Consider the following 26483-nt stretch of genomic DNA (forward strand, 5'->3'; position numbering starts at 1 on the left):
TGGGGATCAGGCCTGCTGCCCGGCTGTGTGTAACTTGAGAGGGGAGAGGAGAGAGAGGGAATAAGGGAATGTAGTGGGACTGCAATGGAGCAGAATGCAATACAGGTAAACCCCGACACTCGCTTGATATTATTTTCAAATAAATTGTCATATTTGGACTCACGCAGATCGCCACTCTAACCTGTTGCTATCGGACACAACCCGGCTGTGTGTCGCTCTCATTTTAATTAGAATCGCACTATTATTTCGCCTGCATTTTTTAAGTTTAAAATGTCGCATTGATTCTAATCCAAACCAGCAACAGAGAGTTCTTCTGAGTGCAATTACAACTTTATTGGAACGAGAGTGAACTTTTCTCTGAGGGGGGGATAGATCGCTGGTATATTTAAAAATATAATATGACACGATCGTACAATTTATTTACAAAGGGGCTGCTATTTTATCCAAGCTTAATATTTTCATATTTTGACCATGTTAATGATTAATTTCTTTGTGTGTGTCGTGTCGATCTACGTTCGCCTCCCTTCTTTAGCTACCAACCCCCACCCCCACATTTCCACATAAAATAACATTTATTCTGCCGATTTGGTTATTATCAGAAAACTTTTAATATGCAGCCTTTTCACCCAAAGCAATGTTGGCATTATAGGAACACCGAATACCATTTTGTTGTGACGAAATAAAAAAAATCATTAATTTTTAGACCGACGTGATATTAAAAAAGATTGAAATATCTCCCGAGTGAACTAGGTGGAGCAGTATATGTGAAGCATATTGGTATTATTATAATCAAACCAGCGACATTTTGTCTACAGCTTAAGTTGGAATGTCGTGAGGAAATCTCTGTACTTTTGTACTTGAAATAGCGAGGATTATCTTGATTGTATCACACAACACAAGCCCACATCAAGATATTCGCAGAGGACATTGTGGCGATATTAGGCTACATTTGTCGAAATTGAGGGACGTTAGGAGTCATATTTTGACCAAACGTCTTTGCTGCTTGACTACTAGAAATATTTTAGAACCGAATGTTTGAATTTTGATCACATCAGCCTATATTTTTATAATGTCGATATTGGAATTATAAATGTTGATTATGGTGAATTTTTTTTTTATAGCATGTGAGATATATTTCTAGTGCTGTAACTTTCCTTCCTCTCTGTGAAAAGAACCTTTTGAATAATAGGATATATATCCAAGGTCAGATACAGTATGTGTTTTTAGACACTTTGTTTTTTTTATTCCTCCTTTTTTTTATTTATTTTTTATCCCCTCCTTCCTTTCCCTGTTGAAACGAGTCTTATTGCATTTCCAACATCACGAGAACTGACGTAAGCTGGGTTGTGCAGATTAGGGTTTCCATCTTAAATTCTATATTCAAATTTAGAATGAGAACCAGAGGCTGGCTGAGTGTTATATTCTGTGGCTGCATTAGTAGCCTGCTCCTGGGGGCTGCGCTGCCTCGTTTCCACCACTAGCTGGCCCACTGAGCAACGTGTGCACGCAGTGGCTGGCTGTCTGCCCCTGCAGCAGTGAGGAAGGGGGGGGGTTGGGGTTTCCAAAAGGATGGGGGCTGGTGGTTGGGGTGGGGGTAGGGATGACAAGTAAAGAAGGGGTGAGAATTTGAGAATTTTCCGCATTTAGGGAGCCGGGACATGAGAGGGCAGTGAGGTAGATCAGTGATTTTAGAAAGCTATATAGATGATATAAATTATGGGATTGAATGAATGTTTATTTTAGAAAATGTAACTCAAGAGAAGCCTGGGTCTATTTTCAGTGTAGCCTAGGAATAAATTGAAGAATTTCTATAAATATTTCTATTGGGAGCTTATGATGACTATTTATTATTACCAAATGAATAGCAGCTGCCAACCACACCCGAGTCTATACACTAGGTGTATTATTCTATATGTGGGCCATATATGTGCATGTGCCCGCTTGACCCTCAGCTTAGTTGAGCTTAATATTGCTTTATTTTTTAGTTCTTAACTATTTTCACAGTGTGATAGAATGCATTACATGCGATTGCAAAAATAAAACAATTCAAAAGAGGAGGAAAATATCCAAATGGAAACTGTTAGGCATAAGCTTACGGAAATATCACGCAATATAGGCCTGCAGACTCGTGGTATCTATGAGTAATGTTTGTAGCTAAGCAGATTAATACAGAGCCATGGTTTCTTACACTATAGCTTATTACCCAAAATGGGTCATAGACCTACTTCTCGAATGTTCCCATGTGATGGCAGCTACAGCTACTGATGTGTTTTTATATCAATGATATGTTTTCACATGGGGTCCCAGAGCAAGACACTTAAGATTATCATTTGGAACCCATGCCACAAATAGCCTGCATCTATGTATAGGGGAACTGTTTTTCTGAAACCCTAATGGTTTTACTCTGTCCAGTGTTGATGGATGAGGCATTATAAATCTCTAACCTTTAGGGTGGGGGAAAATATTACTACACATATGATATTGTAATGTTTGCCCTCACAATATGTTTTTGATATAGGCTATGTTGAGATTGTGATGTTTTTTATAATAGTATTTCAAGGCTGTTAGTGAAAGAACATAATATGATGATCTGTTAAATTAGGTTCTTTTTAAAAAGGTCAACTTGACTGCTTAATTGTTTTTAAAGGCCTTGTGAATACATCTAGTAACTAGATTTAAATTACTTTTTAAAAAATAATGCATTTTATTTTCCACAAGGGATATTGTTTTAGCTTTTCGTTGTGGTCAAATGAAACAAAAACAGTAATAAATATAGCATACATTCATTGCACTATCGAAGGACATCACTTAAAGCATTACAGACCATCGAGAATCACAATATTGTTATAAGGTATATAAAAGTATCATGAGAATATCATATGAGGAGCTCTTTGATGATTCCCACCCTATAATGAAACGGCACCAGACCTCGACAATAGCAATACTTGAGAAGTGCGTGCGTTATCATTTGACACTTGAAACGGCCTCAAAAAGTGCACATATCACTCTCCAAATAAAACAAACGATAAAAAGTGTTCCTTGGAATTATTTTTTTCCAAAGTACTGCTCATAATGTTTTTCAGTTACAGACTTAGCCATGATCTTGTATAACGCTGCACAGTGAAAACACAGTGAAAACATGGAACGTCACAGACCCATAAGAGTGAGCCTATAGATTAAATGCAGCTACTCTGTGGCTTCCCCCATGTCCCTAGTCCCTCCCTACCCCTGTTGAAACAGTCTGAAAATAACACGGAGAGGCGTCAACTTGTTTAGTTTGCTTAAAAAAAAATATATATATATATATATATATACATTTTTTATATATATTAGTAATAATAATACATTGGCTACTGTAAATGAAAGCCAATTTGGAACAAAACTACCTCTGGAACAGATGACCAGGCCCGAGACTGGGTCTAGAACACAACATTCTTAAATCCACCACTGCTACTGTACAAAATGCCCTCAGGGAAGCCCTGTTACAGTAGCCCACATATTGAACTGTGGTGATCACAAAGGAATGCAGCAGCAGTATAGCCTATGTACCCAGTGCTGAGATGGGTAATTTGTGTCATGTGAGTGTGTGTCCAGCAGGCTTAGTGTTTCAACGTTAAGAGTTATTTTTTCCAGATGCACTTTATCTGAGCATTTGGGTTTACAAAACGGTTATATTCTGTTCAGTTTTTGACCTTCCTTTTCATGTTGATTTTGATTATGTTAATGCTACAGTTTTTTTTAATGGGCAGGAACTGAAAAATTGTTGTGAAAGGAATAATTCATAATATGTAGAAGTGAAATCTGACCGTTTGGCCTCCTCTTCCTTTTCAGTAGCACAAGTTTCAAGTTTCTTTAATAGTTGTCATACAGAAGTACAGAATACTTTTATACAAAATGTTAATACTGATATGTTATTATGAGCGCAGTTATGGCTATCAGTTGGTTGAGATAGCTTGGCCCACACCATATTGTCAGAAGTTAATTTTTAAACCTTGCACCCAAAGTTGTTTAATATATATGCAGCCTTCGAGGCCACTGTATGAGAATATATTGCTTCTCGTGAGAGGGTGTAATCAGCAATGCAGTAAAAAAGTGTTATGTTATCAGTTGGCAAACAAGATATTTAGAAAACTGATGCACACAAGAAGTATTTTAGAAAGCGTATCAATTTATTTTTCTATTATTCAATAGACAATAGACTTTTTCAAAAGACCAGCTTTTCATTTAACTTATAGTAGTGAAACTGAAACCCTGAAACTCTTTACTGTATGCATTTGCAACCTATATTATGGGTTTATGTAGTAACTTTATTTTATTTGCTTACGATAGCGATTCATTTTATTTTTCACATTTAGAATGGGCCGATAAACCGTGTTTAGGTAAATGTACCCTCCAACATACCTCTGGGTGTAATATAGTACATGTGTTTTATTATTCAAAATGGCTGCGTTCATGTGGTTTTGCTTTCATTAAACTCTGCAATAGTGGATTGCAGTGAATTTATATGGAAATCTAAGGAACGTAGACTTGTAAAAATGTAGGGTACATTCTGTTTTTTAATACCCTGTAAATATGTGATCTATTCAGACATTCTTGATTTTAGAATTTTGTAAATCCAATGTTCACAAACATTTACCAACCTAAACAAACATTTTACAGCCACAAGATACAGCCAATACAACTGACATTTACCTGTTATCTTTTTATAATGACTGATACAATGACATAATTGCATGCAATTTTTAATACCCGCCCTTGGAGCCGGTTGGTACATATTATATATACTGTACACAGGGATTATGCACTTGCCCTGGGGGGTAGTATTGGTACTGGGGATCGAACCAGCAACCCTCCCTATTCCCTAACCAGCCTGCTAACTGTTCTAATGTTAGCTCTTGTCTCAATCTGTTTGGATTGAGCCTTTTTAATGTCCATTAACCTTCTTGGCCAATGCAGATCACATGATGCTGGGTCAAACTGTGCTGAATAGGCTAGAATGGCTGAGTGATTTCTCTTCCACACGCTGTCCCTGTCTTCTACCCCCTCCCTTCCTCCCCCTTTCATCTCCTCCTCCGTCAGTGGTTAGGTGCTCCCTCCTGCCTGCGAGGCAGCTATGCCTTCTATAAGTCGGTGAGCAGCAGAGACCTGGCCGGCGGTCCGGCCCAGGTTTGGAAGCTGGGGGAGTTCTACTACGTCCGCTGTGGACCCCAGGAGCCCGTGTGCATCGCAGAGGTAAGAGATGGTCGAGCTGAACAATACTGTTGAATTCATTGTTTATTGCAGCGTGGATATCTATGGCTAAGACTGCAACAAGGGAATACATTTTTTTTAATGATTTTTAAAGCAGCTAGAAGGTGAATTTCTGCAAGACATATCATTGTCATATTGTTTGATACCTTAGTGTAGTTACAGTAAACAATTGAGACCACTGCTGAAACAACTGGCAGCCGAATTCTCATAAGACTACATTTCCCATAAGCCCTGTCGCTTTTTGTTTTGCCATTGGCTCCGCCCCGCAGCAAGACAGAAACTAAGATAGAAACTATTTTGATGAGCGAGGAGAAGCTGAGAAGCCTTGCCAGCGGTGAACGTGAAGTTATTTTTTTTGATGAGGCAAGTTTTGTTTAGAAAGGCTTCCTTGGCGCCATAATGCCTTCAGCAGAACTCCGTGGATCCGGCCAGAGGACACGCACAATATCAATAGGAAATAGAGGATATTGATGGACGTGTGACGGTCGCTGCAGTTGTCTTTCAGTCTCTTATCGGTCTCGACATGTTTCTTCAGTAATCCTGCCAAGGTGTAGCCATTGAACTTAAGATGATATATTGCTGTCAAAATCTTCATAGTAGCTGCTTTAAAATACACATAATGAATGTTATATTTATTTATAGGCGTCTGGCAGACGCGCTTCACTGACACCTAGAAGTACTAGGCCTATTGTAGACCTTTACACACTGGGCCAAGTTTGGGGCCAAGTTTATTTACTGTTGCAGTGCTTGCTAATATCTATAACTGACGGGCAATAAACCTGACTAAAATGACTGAATGTAAACATGGGCCCAAGCTGTTCCCTAGCAATGCAATTCCACTGGAAATGTCTAGTACATTACAAGGACATTGATATCCAATGGGACAATGTCATAGGGTTACACTTATATAGCAGGTAAATGTATTCCCATTTACTACAATATGATACAGAAAAGGTTTTTAACCCTTTCTCCGCCAATAACGTCATACGACGGGTTTCAAGTTCATGCGAATTCTGCCAATAACGGCGTACGACGTGATTCTGATCATAATTTCATATTTTCGCCATTGGTATTCATATTTCACTCACAGAGCCTTGTCGGATGCTGTGTGAGCCAGCACAACTCTGCAACGCTTCAATACTGCCACCTGGTGGCTGATCGGCGAGTTGCAACCGGAAGTGGATCTCTTGTGATCCCGGTGCGTCTCCCTATTCTGTCCGGCCACTCGTTTATCGTCGCGGGACTCAATACACACACCGTGGATATGGATCTTTACCACCATAACTCAATAATCTACATGATTTGGGCGTGTATTAGTAATATACAAACCGGAAATGGATCGCCTCGATCCCCACCACATAACTGGGATCTGTTTGCTCCACTCTCATCGCCCAACGGTACGAGGAGACTGACGTGAGTTTCAGCGTTTTTGTTTATCATTTTCGATACAAACTGCTCTGATCAAGATATCACCCATACTACATAAACCATTTAACGTCGGTCACGGAATTACCCCTCCGTTCACCCGCGCATGATCAGTCATAACGTTTAGGACCATGTACAGTTGAAATTTTTAATATAGCGTGCATCGGTATCAAACGGCATTTGATAATCTAATATATGCATTTATGTCTATATCTCACGTTCTAGGAAATACTGCAGAAACCGATAAAAACATATTTATACTCTAGACGGTATTTTCGTATGAATGTGTGAATGAAAAAGTAAAACGTTCCTATATCCTGAACGATAGATAATCGATGTTGAATGGGCCATAGTAATGTCAATTTAGCAATACAATTTAAAAAGTTATAGCCCTGCAAAGAAGGTGAACATCTCCATAGACTTACAGTACTGGCAGAGAATGGTATAAGATGATCAAAGTGGTGGCAGGGAATGGGTTAATTGCATGAAAAGGAAATTTAGATTAATGTAGACCTTTTAAAAGTTGTATGTGTAATTGTGTATCACAATATCTGCAAAAATAATAGCAATATATGTTGCCCAGCTTATGGCAAAGCTGGCCATTACATTAAATGTGTTGCACATATACAGTATATGTTCTACTCTAGGGCCTGAAAGCCAAATTCGGCGCTGCTAAGGCATAAAAGAAAATATTGTTTGTTTCCTGTTGGTTGTCAGTTAAGGCCATGGGATTTTTTATTTTTTTATTCTTTCCCACGGCGACTATGGATAGGGAATTTCTTTATTTAATAAAAATGTTCACAACAACATGGATGCATGTACTCTGCAGCATGTTTAATATCCATAATACTAAAGGTTTGACTAAGATTTTTATGAAACTTTATTGTAAACTTTTTATTCTTTTTATAATTTTTTATTTTTAACTCATAAAATAAATTGGGTCGCACCTAAATCGGCAGGGTCGGTCGGCAACCGGAAACAACCCATTTTTTCTTTTAGGCCTAAATATTATTTGGTACCCTCCAAAGGGTTCCAGTGAGTGGTTTGTATTGGATTTTGAGGTAATTTAATTGTATCTTAAGGGGTGATTTTCAAATAACTTGATAAGGAACAAACACATTGACATATTGATAAGGAACAGATGCATTGATATAAGACACTGATATTGTTATATTTCTAATTGATCAATGTCATTTCACATTCCTTGGCCCACCATGATGACCCACCTCCCATATCCTGTTTCAGCCCTTGGTTAACTCATTCAGAGCCACGCCCCTTTGACCATATTAGGGCTAGCGTGCCAATAAGGAAGTCAATGGGAGGACGGGGAAATTTGCGAACGGTTAAACTATATCTTAAATTATGGCTATGGGTCTAAAACACCCCTCGCTTATCAATGACTTGCTTGCAGTCAACATGTACGAAACGGATTGTTTTTCCATTGGTACATTTCCGTTTTATACCGTTTTGAATACGAGTATAGTTTTGGAGATGTCTAGTAATTCCAGAGAAATTCCGCGATAATCGCCCTTTACTGGAATACACAAAACACGTTGTAATTTTTCGGCTGATTTATGAAGGGTTTTCAAATAAACGCTAGATTATCGATAGTATATACATGCACGCTAGACAAGCGGGCTGAAAAATCGATTATCCATGCCGTGGTTAGCGCTAACGTTACGCACACACACACACACACTGCGATGGCGGAGAAAAAACATTGATTAACCCAAGACTGGTAAAATAGAGTCCTTACCTCACATCAGATGTTCTGCAAAAAGATTAATCCAATTCCTGATCGCCATTCCAAATATTGATTGCGTTTATTGATCCAACGTTATAGCACCAAAACACATAATCGACGCTGCTCCCAGTTTTTTGATGCACAGTCCCACCCAATCCAATCCAATGATGTGCAATACCATCCGGGAGACGATAGGCGGCGGTATTTGCCTTTTTTGAGCTCAGATTCATTCCCAATGATAACGTCAGGCTGGATGGATGACAAATGAATGGATATTGCTAATAAAAGAAATAACGATTAAAGCATGAGTTTTCTCGGGTCTTGGCACTCAACGCATGGCGAGTTAAGGTGAGACACCCCAGGTGAATAGGCAAAAAATATATTTGAATAGATATCACTATGAAACTTTCCCAGTTTGTTATGTACCGTACATAACAACTTAGAAAAAATGTATTGCAAGTTTTCTGAGATCTTATATATCGCTGCTGGCGGGACAAAACCTCATAACTCCAAAAACCCAACTTTTCAGCAGATGAAAAAAACGAACACAGATTTGAGGGCGAATAGAGTTACGAGGTTTAGACAGATGATGGCAAACAAATATTTGAATAGATATCACTATGAAACTTTCCCAGTTTGTTATGTACATATAAACTAAGAAATATGTGCACATGTATGGATGCAATAATGCAAAATGAAGTAAAATAAACAACTAAATGTGTGTTATTGACGTTTTATTGTCACTAGTTTCATAGAAGACATGTTTAGGAAGCAAAATAACAATCTCAAAATCAAAAAAAAAAAGTATATTTGCCTATTCACCTGGGGTGTCTCGCCTTAACCCGACTAATCTCGTGGTTGGCATCTAATGTCTACTCTTCTATTCTGCTTTCTTCAACTTTCATTACCTTGGGACCCAAATTGAATACATTAAAGGCTTACCCTGGTACCCAGGTGAGGCTACCATTGCTCTAGCCAGAATGAAGAGCTGTCTTTGTCTTCTATGTACCGGTATTTGTGTATGTATATATATTAGGGGTGGGGTAAAAAATCGATACGTAGTAGTATCGCGATTAGGGATGTCCGATATTATCGGCCTACCGATATTATCGGCCGATATCGGCATTAAAAACAATATCGGTATATCGGTAAAAAAGCCAATATCGAGCATCCCTAATCGCGATACTTTGCGTGGCGATACTGTATCGATACAGGGACGCCAAGTATCGATATTTAATTATTCATAATTTTTTTTTAATAAGGAAGTTGCATTGTTAATTTCAATACCTATAATAGTACAGTAGTCCACACACACACACGTGCATTCAGTTAAGTTGGAATATGACTGTAATGTAAACAGTTCAGTTTGTCAGGTACATGCAACACAGATTACAGTGTTTATATCTGTCTGCTTGAGTAAATACCATGTTCTGCAAAAAAAATTACTTTATTTTATTAGATAAAACATGTTGACAGTTTTACTTTGCAGTTAAAAATATATATATATATTTTTTGATATCGTATCGCGACTCAAGTATCGCGATAGTATCGTATCGCGAGGTCTCTGGCGATTCCCACCCATATATATTAGGGGTGTAACGATGCATTGATTAATCGAAATGCATCCATTCTAATGTGTTCGATTCGATGCATCGATTTGAATATGTTAGAATCGATTATAATCGAAATAAAAAATAAAATAAAAAACTTATTTTTTTTTAATGTTTTTTTTTGTGTGTATTGTTTTTATTGACCTATACTCCATTCATGCCGAGTGAATCAGTTCCCCCAGCCACATTTGTGTATTCAAAATGTTTTGGGGAATTAACTGAAAATTTACAGAAAATTTATCGAAAATGTATCGAATCGAATCGTGGTCAATTATCGGGTCAATAATTATCGGGCCAATATCAGCAATTATGACGTCATCCCGATAAACCTGATAAAAGTAAAATAATAATAAAAATCTATTTTCTTTTCTATTTTCTTTTTTTCACTTTTTTTCTTTTCATGTCATCGTTCACACGCACAATATATGCTTACTTAGGATTTGACTTGATTCAACAACAAAGCAGTCGGGGCAATGGCAAGCCGAAAATGTGGTTATTTGAAGTTTGGATTTTTTTTTTTTTTACAACTGAGGTAGGTAGATTACATTTTTAGAGACTAAAGTACCGAAAAAAGGTACCGTTGGATACCGGTATCGATTCACAGGAACCGGTACCGTATCGGTTCAAATGTGAACGGTACCCATCCCTACTGACAAAGCACAATACCTGTTGGTTTTTAGTTCACTCATTGTTCAGGGAAACACATTGTTAATGACATTGACGGATTGTGAATTTTGTGATTGACTAAAATTATATTTATTTGGAGAGTCAAAACTGTTCTCTTGGCTTTGTTTTGTTCATAGTAGTAACGCTCATGTCATGATAAATCTGGTTAGGTCAAAACTACAGGAATATACATAAAAAAATATATAATATAATACAATAAATATATATATATTTATCGGTATCGGTATCGACCTTGAGGAGCAGAAAGTAATCGGTATCGATATCGGGGTCAAAAAATCTATATTGTGCACCCCTACATTGAATCGTTGCCTGAAGAATCGTAATCGAATCGTTGTGAGGACGAATCAATCGTTACACCCCTAATATATATGTGTGACTGTGCACCAATACAGCGATCGAAAATGTATATGGCTGCAGTTGGATTAAAAAAAAAGCATTTTTAGCTGCGTCATATCAGCTAGTATAAGTTCATCCATCGGTCCATTCCAAAAATTAAAAGACACAATGATGGATATTGGTGTGTCAATGCATCACCATCATGGCCTGGTGGTGCTCCAATCATAGGCCCGAATGTCAAATTCTGAAAAGCCAAAACTCATGCCATTGACGCAAAATGTTGTACACGTATGCAGCTATGCTTGGTTTACAACTTTAAAACTAAAGCTATTAGATTACCCATATTGGATTTGACGCAATTTAGTTTTTTTTTGTTTTCTTCCATAACCTTTCCACTAGTCCTCCTAACTAGGTTGTCCATCTGATTCTCACAAAAGCTGCTGTGTGGCATCATGGGATGAACATCGTTCATCGTGTAATTCCGAAAAGTTGCCAGCCCAAACCATATGACCGCCACATCCAAACTAATTTCTGGAAATCTCATTGCAAACGGGAAGTGAATTGATACTGGGTGAACACTTTCACAAGCGTGTTTCCACCACGACACGGAAGAGGTGTGCAAAGTTGTGTCATTCAGCCATGTGGTGCTGCTATTCACAAAAATAACACGATGGAGACGTGACATTTGCCACACGGACAGAGATATTGGCTCTACAGTCGAAGGTAAAATGGACCACTTTGAAAAGCCACTACTTGTACACCACACATCTGACTGACGCAACACTTTGTACACATATCCAGCTCTCCTCAATCTACAGCACTGGTCTTTGCCGCTACATAATTACATAAAGATAATGTATACAGTGCTCTGGTTCAAGCGCATATCCAGGCAGCAATAACGGGTATAAATGAGGTTTCCTGCAGCCCAAACTGTTGTGGCTTTATAATGAAGAATTTCACATGTGTTTGTGTTACTTCAATTGAAAATGAACCCATACAGCTATGGATTTGTACTATACTGTTATCAACTATATGAAACGAAAATGTCCTTGCAGCTGTATTATGAAGATTTTGGGATACATTTAGTCATTTAGCTGACACTTTTATCCAAAACGACCTACACGTTCTGTACAACAGGTCAGCAGTAATGGTACAACTCTTTCAGCTGAGTAACTTATGGTCATCAAACAGTGTTGAAACTCTGGTGCTACAGTCTTGAGTGCATAAAGACATTGGAGATGTAGGTAGTAATATAGGCATGGAAGATGCACATTTGATTAGAGGATATACCCTTTTGAATGGAAAAAGCACCATGACGAGTGTATTACAAATCAAATGGACATAATCACACTGTACTTGGAACTGGAAAAACCAAATGCTGTCAAATAGGGGTGTAAATATTTGACCCCACTTCGATTCGATTACGATTCGTCAGGCAACAATTCAATGCATCATGAAATCTCTTCATTCGATTCAAAGTCTGCTTTATTGTCGCTTCTCATAATGTGCAAGACATAGAGACATTCGATGTGATTAGATTAATATTCTATCAGTTAATTCCCCCAAAAATGTGGCTGGGGGAACTGATTCACTCGGCATGGATGGATAATGGGTATAAAAAAAAAAAAAATGCGATTCTAACATTTTCAAATCGATGCAGTTGAATCGTCACCTTAGAATCAATGCATTGTTACACCCCTACTGTCAAATATATACAATTAATAAAATCATTTGAACTATTTTAAAATGTTATATTGTGATTTAATTTTGGCTCATTATCGCCCCCCCTAACGTCAGTTACGTGGCGAGAAGGACCCCATGGTATATTTTGAACGACGTCACACTTTGCTCCTTCTAATTCCCTCTATTTCACCATGACATTACTATGAAAACAGAATGTCTCACATGGGGGGAGTTGCTCAGTCAACATGAATAGGGAGTTTGCTATTTTTAGCTATTGCAATGGCTGTTTGTCTATTTTTACTTAAATCATTCACTTTACAAAAAAACACATTTTGTTATTAGGTGATTCACAAACATTTATTAAATACAGATAGTTATTTTCACTGAGTGACCCCCCCCCCCCCCCCCCCCCCCCCCCACGTGACTCATGTATTCCGTTTATATAGTAACGTCATAATAAAATAGGGCTATTGTGTTCATGAATACAATCACGTCTCAGAATTTGCCAGACAGGCGATAATACAGAAATAGTTACGGAATATTGATTGTGACTCATTGTGTGAAATCAAGGAGTCTAGGTGTTGTTCTTTCTGCATGATTGTCATTTCTAAATAGGAAGTTGCACTGATGTTTTTTAGTTTTTTCTCATCAGGATCTCTTTTCATATATATTATTTTTTTGCCACAATTCTCTCATTCCTTTCCCATTGGAGACTTCCTGTTTCCCTGCCTGCCTCCTACATTTTCTTCCATTATGTTTTGTCCTGCTACACAGATGAGGGAGAGGGCTGTGCGTCTCTTTTGATCATTGTCACACAGCATATCTACAGAAATCCCTCTGAAGATTAATTATTGTTTAGCTTAAAGCCCAAATTTGTGATATATAATTTTACCCATATGATTGTGGGCTATATTCTCACATGACTTTGATCTTTAAATGGGAAAATAAGCTGTTTGCAACGTCCATAACAGAATATAGGTCTATTTTACTCTACTGTTTATTCCAACATTACTGACGTGAGCAAACATTTTACAGCCATACAATACAGCAAGTACAAGTAGCCTACAGAATACAGAAAATATTTCTGGTGGCGGGGCTACCCATTTGTTTACGTTTGGATCACTGATGGTATTTGTACTAAAGATGCAGTGATGAGATTGTTCTTTCTTTCAGGATTGCATTTCTCAGTCTCCCTCTATTATATCTTGCTTGTTTGGATTTTCCCCACATCCCCGTAGACGACCGTGTTTATGCATGTGCTAAGATGACTGAATGTTATTTTCTTAGGTGTGGTTGTCAAGCGAGCTAAAAGACTAGGACTGAAACACTGCTGGCTTGGACGTGGAACCAAAACCTAAATTACCCATAACCCTCACTACTGCTACAAAAATGATAGGGGAAACACTAGTCTTTAGGTATTAAGTGCTAAGATGACTGTTTTTTTCCCCTTATGTCCAGGTGACTTTATTATGGGAGGACCAAACACAGCGCCATCTCCTGGCCAGCTCCAGACTGTACTTCCTCCCAGAGGACACCCCCAAGGGGAGGACCAGAGAGCATGGAGAGGTGAGCGGGAGACTGGGGTCGAGGGTCAGAGCTGCTAGTACCTCATCAGAATCAGAAAGGTCTTTATTGCCAAGTATACTTTTCACATATAAAGAATTAGCTTTGGACGTTACTGGTGCGACATTAGCGGACACACATTAACAGACGGATAATACAATAAAGTGGTGGAATAAAATGAAATATGAGCCAAGTTAAGCACAATATAATAATATATTTATGAAATAAAATATAGGCCAGGGCTGTACGACTGTAAGAGGTTTAATACATTTATGTGGGATATAAACTAAATTAAATATAGCTCAATAGATGGATATAGTACAATTATAAGTAAAAATGTAATGGGAGTAGGTCAGGGCTGTGCAACTGGGCAGATGTGGTCAATTATACAATTATATACACTAGTTGAATGAACTAGAATGAAGTAACAATACAGTGGGCAAGTATATAGTCCAGTAGGGTCTCATGCCTTCATTCATTCATTATCCATTAGTTATTTCTTTGAACTACTAATACAATATTTATTTAATGAATGAATTAGTTGATTGGTTCATGGGTTGATCATTGTCCATGGGTTATGTATTCCTTTATTTACTAATGCAATGACATTTACACATTGATAATTAATTCCATCATCCTTGACGGGTTTCATTTACTCGTTCATTGATGTATGCTAACCTCTGTGCATATTCATTCATTAAATATGAATGTGGTTTATTACACCACGGCCTGGGAGAGCACCAGATAATGACGACTGGGAAAGCGGACATCGTTCCAGTCAAACTGTCTGATCACTTTTCCAAAACACCATGCCAGCTACAGATCATCTAATACCCTAATAATCCAGCAAAGCCAAAATACAGACGCATCAAGGAGATATAGATTTGTTTTCCATTTTGCTCGCCTTTTCCTCAGAACAACATTTATTTGCCACATTATACATGTGCAATGGCAGTGAAAGGCTTCCTCTGTGAACCCCCCCCCCCTCCCCCACATCAAGAAATAACTTGATAAACAATACATCTCAGTTTAGAAAAAACATGGAGATCCCTCGCTAGTGTAAACAGTTAAAGTAATTAAAATCTAAACTAAGGTCAGGTATGTGGATGTTCCAAGAAAATAGGCTGTTCATACAAATACAGGAAATATGGGCTACTTCTGTATTGTGGTTATTGGCACTGGTGTGGTGCATTGTCATTATAGTATAGTCTATCGATATTTATCTTTCACACTCATCTGTAGTTACTATATATAGTACATACATAGTTCACTTTGAAGTATTTTATACTGTAGTAACCACTTTCTAAATGGCCAAGCAACTGACATTTTTAGTTGGGTGAATTGTCTGCAACATTACTTTTGAAACCTTGTGTAGGGCAATCGTTCTCTCTTAACCTGTAACATATCACTAGCTGGCAGTCGAACTAGATTACCCCTCAACATATCACTAGCTGGCAGTCGAACTAGATTACCCCTCAACATATCACTAGCTGGCAGTCGTACTAGATTACCCCTCAACATATCACTAGCTGGCAGTCGTACTAGATTACCCCTCAACATATCACTAGCTGGCAGTTGTAACTAGATTACACCTCAATTGAGCTTGTTCTTCTCATAAGTATTTCTCAATCTCAGTTTCCAAATCATTTCTCCATTAAAAAAAATGAAGCGAAGGCATTGAATGGGATGCGTCTCCTCGGTTCTCCAGAAGGAATGTTTCAGATGAACACACACTCTCCATGTGAGCCACAGTTCAATATCTAACCATGTAAGCCTCCTTCGAGGTGCGGGGGGGGGGGGGGCAGGAACTGATCTATTGCCCAAATGTAAATCCTATAGCTGCTCTACAACCAGATTTTCCACATTTTGAATTCTAGATATTCGATAGTGGGAACGTGTCGGTTTCATTTTGAAAAAGTACATTTGAACCCCCAAGCCATGAATGCGTGTAAAACAATTTTTTTTTAAATCCAGACTGCCAATGTATTTGCATTTAATCAAAATGTAATTAAATTCAAAGTAAATGTGATATATCAAACAAAAAGATCCAACCTGTAGCCTGATATATTTAACTAAGAACGCACACAACACTAAAACTTACCGTTTGAAACCATTGTTTATTTAAAACGGGACTAAATAATCTTAAGTATTAAATCTTAAAAAGCCACAGCCTTTACCCAAAGCATTGTGTTTTTAAGGTGTAAATGGGATTGAAACTGAACAGAATGTGTTCTATAAATGTGTGTGTGTGTGTGTTTAAGTGTCAATGCTACAAGGACACTCCTAGCTGGGGGTTGGAATGTGAGCACATTCTCTATATAAAAGGCCCAGCTTCCACCTGGCAGCAGCACTGAGGTGCTGTAGAGAGAGGTTTGGGGGGTGGGGTACGACGTCTGCCTGAAGCACCGTTACACTGGAGAGGGGGGGGGGGGGACACAAGCTTTGCAAGGTATTTTATCTTGTTTTCCATACTTGTTAAGGTTATTTAAGTCAGTTTATCTTACTCCACTAGCTGATGTTTCAACAAGAAGGTTTCAAGAGGCTTTGCTTATTTTCAAAGAAGTATTTTGACACAAGTTACGTAATCATGAAGTTGGTGAAATGTCTTTTTTTAAATCAGCAAAATGATCCGCCATAACTTGAAAGCTTGCAAAGTTTCAGTGTGAAATAATAGAAAATCTCTTGCAACGCCTGCGTTGTGTTTTGCAGTCTGTGTAGCTGCTGTATCATTGTGTCAGCTGAAAAACAGGAATGGGAGGAGGACTGACTAGCTCACCTTCCACTGCAGGGCCAAAATGGGCCAGGACTTCCCATTAGTCATCTACTGTAGTACAGATGGAGTTTCACCCCAAATTACATTTCAGTGATTCGTCAGCTTGGGGGGGGGGGGGGGGGGGTGGTTAAATAATCAGGATTCTTCAGCCAGATTTAATAAAATAAGAAATAATATCTCTATTAAAAATAATAAAGTTATTGGTATGATCATTATTTTTATTTATTTTTCTCTGGCTAACTGGGTAATCCTGCTTCTTGATATCACCCCAGTGGCATAGTGTCAAATTAACAAGAGTGTGGTCAGGTTAATTTAAAAAGGGTCCCAGCCCTGTTAAACCTCACTGCTGTGGGGAGATGTGGGTACTGTTACTCAGGAGCCTTTCAAACATGCGCCACAGGCCATTAGCTCACTGTCTCTGGGTGAACCCACGGTAATCTGACATAGAATTACCTTATCTGTTGAACAAATGTTTTTTATTTTCCCTTTTTTAACATAATATGTAATATGATAAATCACAGGACAATGACAGAAATAATAATAACCATAATGACGGTCCAGTAATTAAATCAAAATAAATGTAGATTAAAAGACATAAAAATAATAAATACAATACAATACAATACAATACATGTGCTCTTGCTCGCTCTTCCTCACTCTTTCCTTCCCCTTCCCTCCCCCTCCAGTAGAATTACCTTATCTGGAGTTGTGCAGGGTCTTTGTGTGTGTGTGTGTGTTCTGTTGTTAGAAATGGCAGGCATTTTGAGTTGTTCTTAGCTGTGTGTGCGGTGTTCAAGCATGTCTGTGTGCTTGTCTATACATTGTGCACTAGCATTTGTCGTTCTAAAGCTGTAAGTACAAAAGAAACAAAAGATCTGTCGCAACTTCGTCCTTCAACCAATGTGCATGAACTGGAAACGACTAGCAAGAGAGAAGAATTCAGCAACTACTTGGAGGCCGATGGATGTTCTAAAAATAATGTTCTTTATTCATACAATTTTAAGTTTTAATTATATGAATAAAGAGCATTGCTTTTGGAACATCCATCGGCCTCCAAGTAGTTGCTGAATTCTTCGATCTTGTTATAAAGCTGTGAAATATTATTATATATTTCATTATTCTTATATATTTATATACTTAATTTCAAAACAAGATGTCCACCGTTATAAAAGAGAGTGGGAGAAAAATAACATGCATGCAAAATGACAGCCTACATAAAGTTCTACCTTAAATTACGAGCTGCCTCGAGACATTCACTGAAATAAATAGTTTCATTGTTGAGCGTGGGATTTGCCCGTATGTTTAAATATAGCCTTTTATTTAAGTAGTCATTCTTTTATGAGAGTCTTCATGGTGGCAATCCCTACCCAGCATTCACTGTGTACAGTAGGAAGGCTGAGAGCGCTACACGGGTGAAACATTTGGACAAAAGCACATCTCAAGCTAGATGGAAACCTTAACGCTTTGTGTGTTTTCAGGACGAGGTTCTGGCCGTCTCCAAGAAGATAGTGCTTCGCGTGGAGGACCTGGTGAGGTGGTCGTGTCCGGAGCCTATAGTGTGGACGGGCAGCAGCCACAAGCCGCCCAATGGCACGATCGGCGTTCATCACACTCCCTCGAACCCCGCCGTCGTGCCAGACAAGACTCCCGAACCCCTCAAAGAAAAGGCAGACAGTAAGTAGCAAGCGACTGCTAATATCATACAGAATTTATTTTTTAAACCCTCTCTGAAGGTTTTCATTTAAATAAAATATAAAAAGGAAAATTGTAACACAAATACATTCTACAGGGATTTCAGTGAGCTAGTCATGTGGCCAGTTGCCGTTTAATGCACCATATTTGTCAAAAATGTGATGAGCTATAGAGGAATAATTGTTTTAGACAAAAGAAACAAATTCTAAATGGCAGAAAGTCTGTTGGGGCAAACTTCCATGGAAAAGTAGTAGTGTAAATGGAAGGTGCTGTTTTGTTTTTCCTAAATGGAGAGTGGGCAGTCCACTCCCCTTTTTACTCTCTATTTTCTTTATTGAGCTTCCATGGAAAAGTAGTAGTGTAAATGCTAGGATGCTGTTTTGTTTGTTTGTTTTTCCTAAATGGAGAGTGGGCAGTCCACTCCCCTTTTTTTAGTCTCTTCTTTTCTTTATTGAGACAGTAAGCCTGAGAGGGAGACGGAGTAGGGGAGACACCGGAGAGAAGGTTCTTTATTTAGACGGTAGGAAGGCCGAGAGGGAGACGGAGACACCGGAGAGAAGGTTCTTTATTGAGACGGTAGGAAGGCTGTGGGGGAGAGAAGGTTCCGGCAGAACTTGATCTTATAGACCAGCAGGTTCCAGAGGTTCTGTTTTGACTTAAACTACTGCACACCCCTCTGGCCAATATTGGGTAATATCACATAAGATACTAGTACCATTGATTCTATCTGTAATTATGAATCAAAACTAAATAATTGAGGCACTGTGTGAACCAAACATAAGATACCGTACTAGTAAATGTCTGTTTAACATAACAGTGAAATTGTAACTTTTCAGGTAGCTTTCTAGCTTCAAACGGTGTTCCAGGAACCCGAATGTCTGCTGAGGACAATTTGTTTACTCTATTATAAAAACACACATCTCTTGAGCTTTTCTCCCAAAACGACATACTGCACCCTTATCGAAGTTTGTTTTATCCAATTGGGCCTGTTTATTATATTGCACATGTGTATCTTTAAACATTTACTTTGTAACACAGTTGGCGTTATCAAAATGGTAGGGGACAAAAATCTAAATGGTGGAAGATCCTGCTTGAATGTCATGGTCCAAGTCATGGTTGTAGGAGAAAGATAGCTGGATATAATGTACTAAGTTTCATTCACTTTTGATGATAACATGCCTAGTGCCCCTATCAGGCCAATTATTTGTTGGAAAGCTGAGAATAATACTTTCATAAGTCTTTCATCTTCATTATCTTCCTTGAAGACGGCTCTTATATAGCATCTCGCAGGAAATTAAGTGACTTAATTGCCTGTGAGAGGCTATGTGAGAGCTGTCTTCAAGGAAGAGAATAATTAGTTTCAGCGCAGTTTCAGGAAAACAAAAAGGTTTCAGTCCTGTAGCACTGCACCCCGAATATGCAGTATGATGAGCCATTACCTGGAAGCATGTTGCTCTACCGACATTACACAGCTGTACAGGTCGCTTCTGAACCATCTAAAAGAACATTATACAACATAAGTGTTATGAAAGGATGTTGAAGTCAAAGTCTTATCTAAAGAGCAGTCTGTTCATTCTGATAACGCAGACTAACGAGACCAGACTCCTTTGTCTTTGAATGGGGAATGACTGAATCTAAGAATATAATTTCTCTTTCATATTTCAAGTCACTGGTAAATTACTGACGATACAGAATTGTCAAAAAGAAAAATTTTGTGATTAAAAAAAAAATTAAAATACCTTTTTCCACCTAAACAACTTTACCAAGGTAATCACGTTGAGATTTCCATCTCTTTTTCAAGTGGACCCTGGGTTGTTCCAGACAACGCCCTGCTTAACACCCCCTTGATGCCACCATCCACTCCCAATGTTAACGTTAATATCGCCTAATTATGTTTAAAATTATGTGTCTAATCTGCCCGTCGCTTATCAAAGACTCATTTTCCAGTCAACATTGGCAAGGCAGATTGTATTTTTATCGCTTCATTTCCGTTTGATAGCATTTTGAAAATCACCCGTTTTCCAGGGAAAAACAACACATTCTATGATAATCGCCTTTTACTGGAATATTCCAGAACGGTGTCATTTGTCGGCCTATTTATGAATAGTTTTCAAATAAACGCTAGATGATCGATAGTATATTTGTGCGCACGCACGCTCGTGCCGTGCGCTGATAATCGCTGCTGTTATTTCCTCATGGCTTTTACAGTCAAAACAGCTATATCACATATAGTGGAAACGCTTATATCTCCGTGAAAACGAGTCTGATTATCCTAACACTGATAACATAGCTTCCTTACCTGAGGTCAGATGGTATCCAAATGGTTTATTCAAATTTTCGATCGCCATTCGAAAAAATCTATAAATGTATTGATCAACCGTGTATACAGTAGAACACATGATCCGCGCGGCTCAGAGGCTCCAGAATGAACTCTGGTAGACCCCGGCTGCATCAGTGAGAAGTAAAATGTGGAGTCAGAAATCCGTTCTCCCATTCACTTTCATTGAGTCCATTCCAAAAGGGTGATTTACCATCTGGGAGACGATAGGGGGCGTTTTTTTCAGATCTGAGCGCCGGCGGTCCCTGGATCTCCAACGGTAGGCTCGCGTGATGCAATATGATTTCAGATCACTAATAAAAAATAAATAAAAAATAACCCGAATATTCTCGGGCGTTTCTACACAACTGCCAGTGGTTGCAGAGTTGTTAGTTACCGTAGCAACAACTTACTACCTTTTGGCAGAGATTGTGATTCATTGTAAACATCTTCAAAGGAACACGTCAACATTATGAGATCTTCTCCAGAGTGAGACGAGAAGATGGATACCTTCCTCTCCAGCTGCACGTTAGCCTAGCTTAGCACAATGAATGGAAGTGGAGAGTACCGGTTAGCCCTAGGCGTTAGCCAACACCTCTCTTGGAGTTTAAGCTAGGCTACTGGTACTGTCAACTTCCATTCATTGTGCTAAGATTCAGATTCCTTTAATTAGCCATATGTGTAAACACATTGGTAATTGTTACGGCAATTACAGTATTTGCATTTTTACATAGGTCTTTTTTCCACATAACAAACAGCAACAACAGACACAGGACAAAGACAGTGCAGCGAAGGATTAATAATTTGAATAAATATATAAAGTGTATACATTGTAAAGTGCAGAGTTCCAGTGCAGTCATTGTTATTATGCCAGTGTCACTTGGGGGCGGGGGGGGCCTGAGGCATTGATCAGCCTGGCGGCTGAGGGGGAAAGTCTGTGACGAGCTTTCACAGCCTTTGGGATCCGCAGCCTTCTCCCAGAGGGGAGCAGGGTGAAGACGCTGTGGCCGGGGTGGGAGGGGTTGGCCATGATCTTTCTTGCCCTCTTCAGCGCCCTGGAGTCGTGCAGGGACCTGGGAGAGGGCAGGGGACAGCCGATCACCCTCTCTGCGGAGCGAATCACCCGCTGCAGCTTGGCGAGATATTTTGCCGCTGCAGCGGGGAACCAGGAGATGATGGAGTGGGTGAGAATTGATTTGATGATGGCTGTGTAAAATTGGACCATCATGGTCCTCTGCAGTTTAAATTTCTTCAACTGCCGGAGGAAGAACATCCTCTTTTGGGCCTTTTTAACCTAAGCTGTAGCCCTATTTTCAGAAATTTCGCCTAAAGGTACATGCCTAAGTAAATGGAAGATTGCTCCACTTCTACAAGGCCAATTTGCATGTTCTTGGTATCTAGGGACCTGGGGGTATGTATTTCCAGTGTCAGAAATATTGTGTCTGTTACTAGGCTTGAGTAAATTGTAATGAAAAAAGGGAGAATATAAATTATGATTTATTTTTGCATCTGTGCCGGTGAATAACACCATGTTACAATTGTGCAACCACAGAGCTCGCTCACTGAGCTCATTCACCACCTTCTTGAGATGAAGTGTAAAAAAAATCTAAGCAAATGAATAAAGGGAAGATGATTAAACAGAAGGATTTGGACGGGTGGCTAGGTGGCGCAGTCACCAACGCAGGAGATGCTGGGTTCGAGCCCAGCTCTCGCCGTTGCTACCAGCATGGCTGGTCGTTCATACTAATACAATTGGCAGTATTAGGGGAGTGGGAAGCTGGTGGGTGGGGATCGGACGTTGTGGACAGCGACTCCTACAGGTCAGGTCGGTTGGTGCGCCTGCGCAGTAGAATCAGGAAGCGACGGTGGCGGCGTGTCCCTCCCACGCAGACCCTCGCCGCTGAGAGATCGCGCTGTGCAGGTGAAAAGATGCGACGGCTGCTTCCTCGAGTACCGGAGGGGACACGTGATGCAAGGCTTCGTCCACATTGCAGCCGGCTTGTGGGAGGCATGGCCTAACAACGTTCGAGACAGGGGAGGGTAGAATTGGACAATACGAAATTTGGGAAGGGAGAAAAATTTTAAATGGGGAGAAAAAGTAGATAAAAAAATAAACAAGGATTTGTAGATACAGTAATAAATGATAATCGATTTTAATTATAAATTCATATTTGACCTTGAACTTGACCATGACCTTATTATGGCCAAATCATCCATCGTCTATGGATAGGGAAAAGGCTCCTATTTCCAATGGCAGGGTTAAATCTGGATTTAGTCATTTCCTCGCGGTTTTAAACGATAAAAGAGATCTAATTAGCATTTTTTCGATCAATTCTTATTTTCGGTAAATCGTATAAAACATCAGTAAAAATGAAAATATACACTTTGACTGCTGTTTTGATATGGTTATGGTCTTTACTCTTGGCTAAAAGATATGAGGACGATTCACGGCGCGGCACTTTGCCAACCTCTAGCGGCTTGGGTGTGCATTTCTTTTAATACAATATATAGATAGAATTAAAGCCCTATTTGTTGCCTGTCAATTCCCCTTTCAGGTGACAAAATCCGTTCAGCGGTTCTCGAGTTACATGCCGGTATGTGAGGCGTGCGCCAAAGTACACATTACCACCCCCGACCTCCGGGGGCTCTAGCTCCGTCAATCATTTGGCGATCTGGAAAAATGTTGGACAGGGTTGTAGCCAATGAGTGTGGCTTTCCAATGATACCCCATAAAGCAGGGTCCCCCAATTGGGGGACCTTACAGCTTAACAGGTTGCAGGCCCATAGATGGATAGATGGATAGAATAGTTTATTGATTTAGAATGGAATAAGTTTTGCTCCCACTTCAAATCCCGGGAGTTGGTCATGCCTAGAAAGCGGCATGACTCCACGGAGGCCACCTGGGTGCCTCTCAGTATGATAGGAGGGGGTGGGGCTGCTTTCCTCCGGAAGTCCACTACCATCTCCACTGTCTATTGAGCATTGAGCTCCAGGTTGTTGCAGCTGCACCAGCTCTGCAGCCTCTCGATCTGTAGGCCGACTCGTCCCCCCTGGAGATGAGACCCACCAGGGTGGTGTCGTCAGCTAGGCTAACGTTCACCCGGATAGCTTTCTTTCTACTGAATGTACACAGAGAGGAAACTGGTACCTGACTCTGGAGAAGATTGTAAGCGAATTTCCCATAATGTTGGCGTGTTCCTTTTTTTTAAACTCACATTTCACCTCAAAATGTTATGTAACATAAAAACGAAAATTCTGAATGTGTTAGTTCTGAATTCAATTAATTTGTTTTGTTGTTGCCGCCGTCTTTATATTTCCCCATTCCAAAACTACCACAGTACATTATATAGACTGTCTCTGGTTAAGCTTCCTGTCTGACTCACACAATTATATACTGGTATGTCTGTTCCCTTTTGCATTCGACACCCGTTTGCCTGAACCGCTCTGCACTTGAAATGTGTCCGTTGCGGATACCGTTGATGTTGCTATGATTATGTGGTGCTGTATGTTTTAGGTTGTAAATGTTCACGGTATGTTCTCAGCTACTCATTTAAGAGCATCTAATATATCTAAGAGTGATCTAAAATAGAGGCCTTGCATGGCATTTGTGTGTAGTTCTTTCTTCCAGCATGGCTGCCTGTAACATGGCAACCATTGTTTTGTACTTGAAACACAATGGTTGCTGTTAGGGCTGGGAATCACCAGAGACCTCACGATACGATAGTATTGCGATACTAATATTGCGATATATTGCGATTTATTACCTTTTTTCAACTGCAAAGTAAAACTTTGTCAACATGTTTATCTAATAAAATAAAGTTCAGTCTGTTCATCTCACTTCAATCATTTTTATTGCAGAACATGGGACAGATGTCAACACTGTAATCTGTGTTGCATGTACCTGACAAACTGAACTGTTTGTATTACAGTCGTATTCCAACTTAACTGAATGCACACGTGTGCGTTAGGGCTGCACGATTTTGGGAAATAATCGAATTGCGATTTTTCTGACGGGTATTGCGATAAAATTTGCGATTATAATAGTACTTTTTTTTAAGCAGCCCCACAGAGGTTTATTGTAAAATGCGGCTTGCATCTGGCGTACGCACTGGGTCTGTTCGGGACACCGAGCCTGAAAATGTTTATTTTTACCTGGGAATCGATACCGGTGCCCAACGGTACCTTTTTTCTGTACTTTACTCTCCCTCTCTGAAGTCTAAACTTCACAACACACAATCTAAAACCCTTTACCTCCCTCTCCTAAACCGTTCCTACAACAATAACAACAACTTGCAAAGGAGATCTTGTATCTCGATGGGACTTCCTGGTTAAATTTTTTTTTTTTTTTTTTGCGATTTGCTAATTTCGATTTAACATCGATTAATCGTTCAGCCCTAGTGTGTGTGGACTACTGTACTATTACAGGTATTGAAATGAACAATGCAACTTCCTTATAAAAAAAAAAGAGAAAATTATATATATATTTTTTTATAATTAAAGGGGAACTATCTTATAAATGGCCTTTTTCAGTGTTTAGCATTGTTTCCTAGCTATGTGGACTTATATTAATATGATCTATGTCTCTAATTCTCATATTGGCGCATTCTTCCAATTCTCCTCTCACAATATTCACCCTCACTGAACTGAGTCATCTGAAAATGTGCTGATTTGTGATGTCAGAGAGACTCAGCTGCATAATAATGTGGCCCCATGTGGCACCAGGCCACACAGTGGTTGGAGCCCAGGCTCAAAACGGCTTAAGATCTTGAGGTAGAAAAATGCTGTTTTTGAGTACTTGATTAGAAGTACAAAACAATGAATAAAAAAAAAAAAAAACATTTACAGAAGTGTTCCATAAACTCACAGGAATTGTGTAAAAGTCCCCAAATAGTGAAAGAAATGGTAAAATAGTTCCCCTTTAAATATCGATACTTGGCGTCCCTGTATCGATACAGTATCGCCATGCAAAGTATCGCGATACTACTACGTATCGATTTTTTTCCCCACCCCTAGTTGCTGTGGGTTGATGTATGAGAAACATATCAACAAAAATGTGGTAAATTTATCTTTTGTTACTGGATCTTGTAAACGAGTCACAGTAGGAACAGTAATGTTGTGCTTTTCCAGTGTTTAACCTACTCTACCACTGCACAGAAATTAGGCATTTTCTTTTTAAATTGGTTACCAATGGTTACGGGCAGCCTCTTATTAATGCACAAACCGGAGTGGATGTTCCACCTGTGTTACACTGTCAAACTATTTAGCAGGCTGTGAAGTACAGGCGTAGAGACTGCTCTGCGTAGGAGTGTGTGAAAAGAAATGGCATTTTCCATTTTGATTTGACCAGAAAAAAAATCCGAAATAATTCTACGATAATGTGGCCTCTTTCAAGAGAAATGAGAT

The 26483-nt window shown here is 39.3% G+C and overlaps 1 protein-coding gene across 1 annotated transcript in view; it reads left to right on the plus strand.

The window, feature by feature from the left end:
• Positions 1-26483, plus strand: part of LOC311233812 (uncharacterized protein) — a 59201-nt gene continuing 32718 nt past the window's right edge. The window contains exons 1-4 of the mRNA XM_084320838.1: positions 1-105; positions 5080-5232; positions 14194-14301; positions 18550-18745. Of these exons, the coding sequence (XP_084176964.1) occupies positions 85-105; positions 5080-5232; positions 14194-14301; positions 18550-18745 (478 nt within the window). The 5' untranslated portion in view covers positions 1-84. The remainder of the gene's footprint in view (positions 106-5079; positions 5233-14193; positions 14302-18549; positions 18746-26483) is intronic.

This window comes from Notolepis coatsorum, assembly GCF_963971535.1.
Source record: "Notolepis coatsorum genome assembly, chromosome: 8".
NCBI lineage: Eukaryota > Metazoa > Chordata > Actinopteri > Aulopiformes > Paralepididae > Notolepis > Notolepis coatsorum.